General features: G+C 46.3%; 1 protein-coding gene across 1 annotated transcript in view; it reads right to left on the reverse strand.

The window, feature by feature from the left end:
* The window catches only part of CUNH16orf96 (chromosome unknown C16orf96 homolog), a 48,138-nt gene that overhangs the window by 35,762 nt on the left and 2,508 nt on the right, over positions 1 to 9,868 (reverse strand). The window contains exons 2-6 of the mRNA XM_077449588.1: positions 8,669 to 9,077; positions 7,461 to 7,565; positions 6,403 to 6,483; positions 716 to 802; positions 403 to 553 (exon numbers count right to left, since the gene is read on the reverse strand). Of these exons, the coding sequence (XP_077305714.1) occupies positions 403 to 553; positions 716 to 802; positions 6,403 to 6,483; positions 7,461 to 7,565; positions 8,669 to 9,064 (820 nt within the window). The 5' untranslated portion in view covers positions 9,065 to 9,077. The remainder of the gene's footprint in view (positions 1 to 402; positions 554 to 715; positions 803 to 6,402; positions 6,484 to 7,460; positions 7,566 to 8,668; positions 9,078 to 9,868) is intronic.

A 9,868-nucleotide genomic window follows, 5' to 3' on the forward strand; every position in this document is an offset into this window, starting at 1 on the left:
GCACTCGGCACTCTATATGCAGCGCACCCCTGAACTCGGCACTCTATATACAACGCACCCCTGAACTCGGCACTCTATATACAACGCACCACTGAACTCGGCACTGTGTACATAAAGCACCCCTAAACTCTGCAAGTAGTGCACTCCTGAACTCTGCATTCTGTGGGAACCCCCCGCCCCCCAGAACTCTGCGCTCTTACACTGTACGTAATGCACTCCTGGTATTTATTGCCCCTTCAAGGCCCTCCCACTGTTATTGATGAAATTTGACCACACCTATTTGATGTGGTTTAGAGGGTGTGTGTGTGTGTGTGGGGGGGGGGGGGGGGGGGGGGGGGGGTGGTCATGGTTGAGTTCCTGCACCTATTTTTTGAGAAAAAAACATTTAATGACCTCACTCACCCATCTCAAGGTCCAACCGTTTCAGCTCTTCCTCAATACTCTGGACTCGATTCTGCAGCCCCTCGTGTCTGCTGCTGAGGGTCCCCAAACTGTTCAGTACCTTCTTCACATTCTTCTGCTTTGTGTCATTGCTGAGAGCCCAGTCTGAACTCTGTTGTGTACAGAGACAGTTGTCAGATTAGACGGACAGACAAGGAACATAATGGAGGTCTGCTGAGTGCTTTCACCAGGAAGACGTGTAAATGTGCATTTGATCATCATATATAAGCCTACCAAACTCCTCCGTACATATCCTTATATACTATAGACTCACTTTCTCAGTTAGGGCGTCATGTAGCGATGGCCAGGTCATCAGCTCTCCTGGGTCAGGGTAGGAGTTCAATCTCTTCTGTAGACCCTCCTGTAAGCAAAGGAAGACATGATAAAGTAGAGCTGTCAGAAAAATTCCTGCACTTTCAGTTTCCCAGCTCAGAACCCCCCCCCATCCCCCACTTCTTCCTGACAGCAGCACAAGGTAATGGGGGTGCACTGTGATGTAAGAGAGGGTGGGGACTCTTGACTTCTGATGATGGGGGGGGGGGGGGGATTTAGCATCTGATCTGGGGGGTGTTTTGATTTGGACATCTAGTCTTAGCCCTTGTACACACGGTCCGACATTCTAACAACAAAATCCGTCGGACAAAGTTGTCGGAAAATCTGATAGTTTGGAACGTGATGACGTTTGTTCGTTGCGACGGGACTACGTTGCAGCTAGTAGTCAATAGCTTTGGTCTAGGAATTTGATCTGAGCATGCGTGGCACTTTGTCCAATCGGAATTCTCTACAAACGATCGGACAAAGTACGATCGGATCATGTAGTTGGAAAATTTTTAGATCCAGCTCTCAAACTTTGTTGGTCGGACATTCCGACGGAAAAAGTCAGATGGAGCCCACACACACGGTTGGATTATCCGACAAAACGGTCCGATTGGACATTCTCCGTCGGAATGTCCGACCGTGTGTACAAGGGCTTACAGATACAACTGGCCCTCTGAGGGCAACCATAATGCTGATGAGTTTTTTTATTCTTAGTCTAGTGAATTACTTTTTATTATTTATCACTGGTAAACTTCAACAGAAGAGGGGTTTAGGATTGTAGGCTACACCAAAAGATTAATAGCAATATTCAGAGGACAAGCGTCTCTCTAATCTTCTTACATCAGCCTTTCCTGGAGGTAACATGGAATGGCAGGTAGAATTAGGACCCTATAAGAGCAGCCCCAGTCCATGTATCAACCTCTGGCACTTAGGCTACTTTCACACTGGGGCGGTGGGTGCGTCGGCAGTAAAACGGCGTTATTTTTAGTGCCGCGTTACCGTCAATTTTGCAGCACTGTTCGGCCGCTAGCGGGGGGGTTTACCCCCTCCCCGCTAGCGGCCGAGAAAGGGTTAAAACCACTGCAAAGCGCTGCTACGGTAGCGATATCCCAGCGGTATAGCCACGCTGCCCCATTGATTTCAATAGGCAGGAGCGGTGAAGGAGCAGTGTATACACCGCTCCTTCATCGCACCAAAGATGCTGCTAGCAGGACTTTTTTTAACGTCCCGCCAGCGCACCACTCCAGTGTGAGAGCCCTCGGGCCGTTCACATTGGAGAGATAGCAGCGGCTCTTTCAGGGCACTTTGCAGGCGCTATTTGTAGCGTTATAGCACCTGCAAAGCGCCCCAGTGTGAAAGGGCTCTTAGTTCCTTTCTAGCACAAGTACACCCAAATTCCACAGCAAGGTCTTTACTCTCAATGTCCTTAGAACTGTCTGGCACCCAAACTACACAGGTCGATCATCAGTGAGGGAGATAAAAAGATTCTTCTCCAGACCTGGACTTCAGAGCAGTACCCTCCAGCAAATACTACTTTAGCAATCTTCCTTGGGCCCACAGCCCAGCTCCCTTTTAGCACAAGCACACAGAAATCCACAGAAAGGACTTTACTCTCAGGCCGAGTACACACGCGGGGACTGTTCGCTCAACTTTGTCCGTCAAACAGTTTCAGCGAACAGTCCGCTCAAAATTAGCATGGACGGACTTGGCCACACACGAGGAACGAACAGTTTGCTGAAACCGTGCGCGATGACGTGAACGGCACGTACGACGGGACGGAAAATACGACGTCCTATACACTGCATTACAACTTTCGGCGTGTAAATCCTTTCTGAGCATGCGCGGAACTTAGTTTGACGAACAAGCCTACACACGAGGGGACTGTTCGCTGAAACCAAGTTTCAGCGGACAGTTTTTCAGAATTTCCGAAAAACTTTGTTCAGCAGACTGTTCGCTGAAACTGTCCGCTGAAAGCCCACACACGGGCGGACTGTCCGCCGAAACACTGTTCAGCGGACAAAGTTAGGCGAACAGTCCCCGCGTGTGTACGCGGCCTCAATGTCCTGGAAACTGTTTGCCACCCAGCCTCCACAGGCAGATCCTCAATGAGGGAGATAAAAAGATCCTTCCCCAGACTTCAGCACAGTGCCCTCCAGAAAATACACCTTTAGCAGTCTTCCTTCGCAGTGGTGGCTGGTGCTAAAGAATTTTTGGGGAGAGCAAACAAACCCTCCCCAGGTCCGCACTCACCACGGTCACAGCTCCACACACACACACACAAAATTTTATATACAGTATCTCGCAAAAGTAAGTGCACCCCTCACATTTTTGTAAATATTTTATTATATCTTTCCATGTGACAACACTGAAGAAATTACACGTTGCTACAATGTAAAGTAGTGAGTGTACAGCTTGTATAACAGTGTAAATTTGCTGTTCTCTCAAAATAACTCAACACACAGCCATTAATGTCTAAACCCCTTTCAACAAAAGTAAGTACATTCCTAAGTGAAAATGTCCAAAATGGGCCCAAAGTGTCAATATTTTGTGTGGCCGCCATTATTATCCAGCACTGCCTTAACTCTCTTGGGCATGGAGGTCACCAGAGCTTCACAGGTTACCACTGGAGTCCTCTTCCATTCCTCCATGACGAGATCACGGAGCTGGTGGATGTTCGAGACCTTGTGCTCCTCCCCCTTCCGTTTGAGGATGTCCCACAGATGCTCAATAGAGTTTAGGTCTGGAGACATGCTTGGCCAGTCCATCACCTTTATCCTCAGCTTCTTTAGCAAGGCAGTGGTCGTCCTGGAGGTGTGTTTGGGGTCGTTATCATGTTGGAATACTGCCCTGAGGCCCAGTCTCTGAAGGGAGGGGATCATGTTCTGCTTCAGTATGTCACAGTACATGTTGGCATTCATGGTTCCCTCAATGAACTGTAGCTCCCCAGTGCCGACAGCACTCATGCAGCCCCAGACCATGACACTCCCACCACCATGCTTGACTGTAGGCAAGACCACAGGACATGGTTCCAGTAATCCATGCCCTTAGTCTGCTTGTCTTCAGAAAACTCTTTTGCAAGCTTTCTTGTGCATCATCTTTAGAAGCGGCTTCCTTCTAGGATGACATCCATGCAGACCAATTTGATGCAACGTGCGGCGTATAGTCTGAGCACTGACAGGCTTACCCCCACCACCCCTTCAACCTCTGCAGCAATGTTATACCGCTGTATGGTCTTGGCCACCATGCTGCAGCTCAGTTTCAGGGTCTTGGCACTCTTTTTATAGCCTAGGCCATCTTTATATGGAGAAACAATTATTTTTTTCAGAGAGTTCTTTGCCATGAGGTGCCATGTTGATCTTCCAGTGACCAGTATGAGAGAGCGAGTGCGATCAAATTTAACACACCTGCTCCCCATTCACACCTGACATCTTGTAACACTAACGAGTCACATGGCACCAGGGAGAGAAAATGGCTAATTGGGTCCAATTTGGACATTTTCACTTAGGGTTGTACTCACTTTTGTTGCCAGCGGTTTAGACATGAATGGCTGTGTGTTGAGTTATTTTGAGAGGACAGCAAATTTACACTGTTATACAAGCTGTACACTCACTACTTTACATTGTAGCAAAGTGTCATTTCTTCAGTGATGTCACATGAAAAGATAGAATAAAATATTTACAGAAATGTGAGGGGTGTACTCACTTCTGTGAGATACTGAATATGTGTATATACACATATATATATATATATATATATATACACACACACACAAGGGGTCTTCAAATATTTACACACCTTTATACATTTAATAGAGTTTTAAAAAGTGTGGAAACTTTTTGAAGACCCCTCGTATACACACATACCAAGACTCATAGCACTGACATATTCCGTGGCACCCTACGAAGAACCATATCCACCAAACACTACTGAAGTTCCACTTACAATGTAACATCCTCATCACAGGCACAGACACTGAAGCCAACTGGGGTCACAGGTTAACCTCGCCAGTTGCATGTGGAAAGCAAAGCACCTAAAGCACAAGCAACCGACAAACTCCATGCAGACAGGAATCAAACCAAGTACCCCGTAGCTCACATATACGCACCCTACAAACTGGATGCAGACAAGAATCAATCCTAGTACCCTGCAACTCAAACACAAGCAACCTACAAACTCCATGCAGGAAGCTATCAAACCTAGTACCCCACAGCTTAAACACAACAACCTACAAACTCCATACAGATGGGAATCAATCCTAAAACACCCCACAGCTCAAACCCATGACCCACCAATGAGCTGAAAGCCCCCCTTAGTACATCAAACCCAACACAACTGCTAAAGAAACACAAGTCCCAGCAGAGCCACCATAACAATCTCCAGCAGCCAAGGACTACATCATTATAAAAAAGAACCTGCCTCTGTCCATCAAACCCAGCATGCCCCTAAAACTCAACAGCACCAACTTTACAGGAGAGCTGTAGTGGCCCTGGCTGGCAGGACATGCTTGCACTTGTAGTTCATCAGCAGCAGGTCACTGTACTGGTCCTGATCAGAGCCATGCTGGGGGAAAAGAGAGCTTACATTAACCGGCAGCAAAGTTCACTACTGGGCTACCCAGCAGTGGCGGCTGATGCTAAACAACCCCCCCCCCCCCCCCCCCAGGTCCCCTACCCTTTTTTGAAGCCAATTAGAACCTCTGACTCTAATCACGTGCTTAAAAAAAAATACCCCCCCCCCCCATTGGAATCCATGGTTCGGTGCCCTGTATGTAGATCAAAGGGCCGGACGCATTGGATAGGAAAGGGCGGCGCCCATGCACCCCCTATGGATGGGCCGCCTCTGTTCCTTGGGCTCTCAGCCCAGCTCCTGCTAAGACCCAGACTGCAATCTCCTGTCTCAAAAGTAGCCTCCCAGGAGACTGGAACACTCCCTGAAGAGGAAAGGCACTGGCCAGAGCTTCCCAAACATTTATCACCTCCCCAGTCACCTTTTGGACAACTCTTTTCAGGGATTGGCTGAGGTATGATTAATATTCATGCTGGCCATCTGCATCTCCTTGCCCTATATTCTGCATACCATACCGGTTCAAACCCTTAGTAAACCATTCCTGGGCACAGAGCTCTCCACAGATCACTGAGCACAGAAGCAGGGATCACTATGGTCTGAGTGACAGGTGCAATGATGTAAGCATGCCTAGGAACACCTACTAATAGCCCAGTGTGAGTGTAGACCAATGGGAGAGTAGGGTAGGGGACAATCCAACAGTGAGAGCACCCTACGTATGCAAATAAAGATCATACCTAGAGCTTAGATTTATCATACAGAGTCAGACCTCACATTTCTCTAGAGTGGTATAAGCAACACAGCTTGGTCAAAAACCTTCCCAGCCTTTGACTGGTTAGCAAAGGAGCTCCAGCACACTGATGGGGTCAACCCCCTGTTCTCTCTCTAGCAGCCCTTGTGATGTGAAATGTAGTAAAACCTGATTGTCTTCTGAGTATTACTCCTTTCTTTCCCAGACTGAATCCTGCTATGCAGGAAACTACAAGAGCCAAATATAAAGTCAGACTGAAGTACTATTTCATGAAACAATAATTACATTTTGTACTGAGCACATAATTGATTGGTAATGTCTGGTCTTACCGTCTTGTCCATCAGCAGTGGAATGTTGTGTGTCTGCCCTTCCAGGCCTTTCAGTCTCTTCTCCACCTCCTCAATGTTTATCTGTAAGACACAACATCAAATTTTGGTTTCAGTAACGAAAAACATTAACAGAATGTTAAAGAGACACCGTTTTGGAACACAGACACCACTATACTAACAAAAAAGGGCAAGTGTCTAACTAAAACCCTCTCAGGTATACAGGCTGCAACAATCAGTCTCTACCATATGTTGGTTGATAAGCAGCACTGCAGCTCAGGTCTTTGCAATGCACCCTTGCCCTAATCAATAAAGTTTAAATAGTCTGCCGGGCATTCAGCCGGTGCCTTATAAGTTAGTTTGTCTGCTTATGCCCTGGATAGAGGTCTGTCTGGCCTATGTCTGTCTGTTTAGGCTATGAACTACTCCTGTGTACAACTTGAAATGTGTTTGTTCACAAGGGCTAATCCTGATCATTGGCCAGTTACCTTTGGTATTGTCAGAATCTGTCTACTTGTTTGGAAACTGGGCTCTGTTTAGGCTGGTTGGTCTGAGAATCAGCTGGCTATCAGCTTGCTAAATGCTCTGACCAGAGCTTTCTGACATCTGTCCTGTCTATTGGTTGACTGCTGTTCCTGTAGTGGGGTCAATTTACTAAAATCTGGTAGCCAATCAGCTTCTTGAATTAAACTTTGAAAAAAAACTTGGAAGCTGTTTGGTTTCTATGCTGAGCTGCAGCAGATTTTGCACTCTACAGTTTTATTAAATCAACCCCAGTACTGATCTCCGTGACACAAGCACTTTTACGTGCAAATCCCACACAGTTGGATTTATTATACACAACTCTAGTCAGTGGGTCACCACTAGGCTAATTTTTCCTAAGTATCTGAAAGAAGAACTCTCACATTGCTCATAACTTCCAGTAAATGTCCTCCTTTTATTTTCCCATGTGGCACTGGACACATTAAAGAAACCTCTGGTTGGCTACTAAAGGCAACGCACCTTCCTTTAGTCAACCTGAGAAATGATGCCCAATGACTGTATTGCTATCCAGAACTTACCTTAGTAACCAGGTCATTGAGGGAGGCCAATCTTTCTTGCATCATGTTGTTGACTTGCTGGAGACTGTTGAAGGTGCTGAGCAGTTCCTGGAAGGCACTCATGGCCTAGTAAAAAAGCAAATGGAAGCTCAAAACGATTAAATGATTAGGAACAGCTCCTTACTAATGTAAAAAGACCCTTTAGACCACTCGCGTATTTCTTTTAAAAGCCATTACACCTTGACTTTAAGGAGAATCTGCCTTAAAAATAGAACTCATAAACTTCTTCTAGGCATTTACTGTACATGGACCCCGAGTAAAAATGTGCCCTCAGAGCTCTATCCATAATTGCACTTTATAGTGGACTTACCTCAAACAATGCCCTCCTTATAGTGATGTGGTGTCTGCGTTCTCCCTCGTCGATCTATCACCGCCATTGACATCTTGTTCCGGGCTTCTTCCATATCCTCTTGATTGGCATACTGTATATTCCAAGCATGCTCACAGAGTTACTATAGCCCAATATACTCAAAGCTACCCCTTCCTGCATATTTCTATGGCCAGTGAGGCTGCCCATAATAGTTATGGTCCAATAAGAATGTGTTAGGTTAGGGAAGGGATTAGTGGCAAGCTTCAACACTACTTTGATTTGACCCAAGCGCTTAGTCCTGGGAGGAAGGGGAGATAGTCTCCAATTTTCCAGAAGTACAGAGCATTTATAAGAATGCAAACCAGAATAGAGCAGGTGGAGGAAAATGGGGGGAAGGGAAATGGGGATTTGTGCTTGAAGGGGTAATTTGGCAGGGATGATTAGTGCTAGGAGAAGGGATGTGGGTGGGATTTGTGCTGTGACAGGGGGATTTGAAGGGAGGGAGAGGATTTATGCTCAAAAGGTACATTTAAGGAGTAGAGGAATTGTTCTAGGAGCAGGGAGTTGGGGAGGAAGAGGATTAGAGCTGGGGGGGGGTGGGATTATTTAGTACTGAAAGAGGGGGGATTATTTTGGGGGGAGAATTTTGGCTTGCAGAGGGAATTTATGCTTGGGGGTAAGTGTGAAGACTTTTGCTGACACATAATGTTCATATATTTTTTTTGGGGGGGGGGGGGGGAGTCACGTTTGGAATCTTTCCCCTGAGTGCTAGATGACAACATTCTCTTTTACCAGATTTTTTTTTATGTATTCCTGGTATCAGGTTCAAAAATATTAGCCAACTTTGGAAACATCTTACCTTAGTCACTCCATTTTCGTTGACCTCCATCCGTTTCTGGAGCTGCATGAGTTGCCACATCTCCTCCACGGGCTTGTTCTGCGACTGGCTACCTTGTAGAAGGCTGGTAGAGCTGGGCAGAGAGTCTAGCTGGAGAAGTCTGGCCTCCATCTTGGATACTTTCTCCTGTAGCTGGTGGAAGAAAGTGGATGGTCTGCTGGTGTCCTCCACTTGAACTGACCCGGGTTGGATGAACTCCCTCTCTTCCGGAGACAGTTTTCTTCGTACATCCCCAAGCTGTAGGTGATCCAGGAGACCATGAAGCAGGGAGTGGAGGGCGTTGAAGTTTACGGCCCCGAGTTCAGGAGAACCTATGGCTAAGTTCAAAAGCTCTTTGAGGGAAACAGAGCTGGACATTATGACGGGAGACCTGGAGGAAATATAGAGGATTACGAGTCAGAAGTAAAAAAATTCCCACAACTTTTCACACCCAGAGACAGATCTAAAATGAATGAGGACCATCATTTATGAAATTCCTTGATCAGTTTGATGCGCGTTACTCAAAATTTTCTAATATTTTTTGCTAGCCATACCTTTGCCCTACGTTTTATGTCCCATTAATAAAAGGAATGCCTAGGTGTGGAGCCTGCAGTGTCCCATGGGGCTCTAATTGCTTAATGTTGAAGAGTGAAATCATTGATTAGGGAGATTCACACCTGTTCAGGTGACAATTGTCCAAGCTGGCTTCAGACTTTACAATATGCTTATACAATTACCTACAAATTCACCAATGTAATGTGAGGGTGCATGGACCTAGAAAGATCCTCGGAGCGATGTGCACCCAAATCTTACAAGAGGAAACTCCAGAGGTCTTTCATGTTCTGGAATCCCCAGCATTCCCATGATCTCAACAGAAAGCCCATGATATCACCCTCGCCTAGGTGCCATGGGCAGAGGCCAGCGTGTGGGTTGGCTTCACACTTTTGCATTGCAGTAATGCACCTTCAGAATATTGGTGTGTTGTGTTGCCATTTATTTTTTTGTGGCAACCCAACAACTCTCCATAACACATCTCAGTACCATGCATTGTGGTGCGTGAGGAAAAAAAAGGTGCAGGTGTGTTTTTCTTTTTCTCCATTGAGATGCATAAGCAAACTATTCAATGAATGGGCTTCCTTACCGCTATGTTAACCCATGCCATTATGCAATTGAGGGGTGTAA

The sequence above is a fragment of the Lithobates pipiens genome, unplaced genomic scaffold (assembly GCF_037356315.1).
Source record: "Lithobates pipiens isolate NorthernLeopardFrog02 unplaced genomic scaffold, aLitPip1_a1.2 Scaffold_22, whole genome shotgun sequence".
Classification (NCBI taxonomy): Eukaryota; Metazoa; Chordata; class Amphibia; order Anura; family Ranidae; genus Lithobates; species Lithobates pipiens.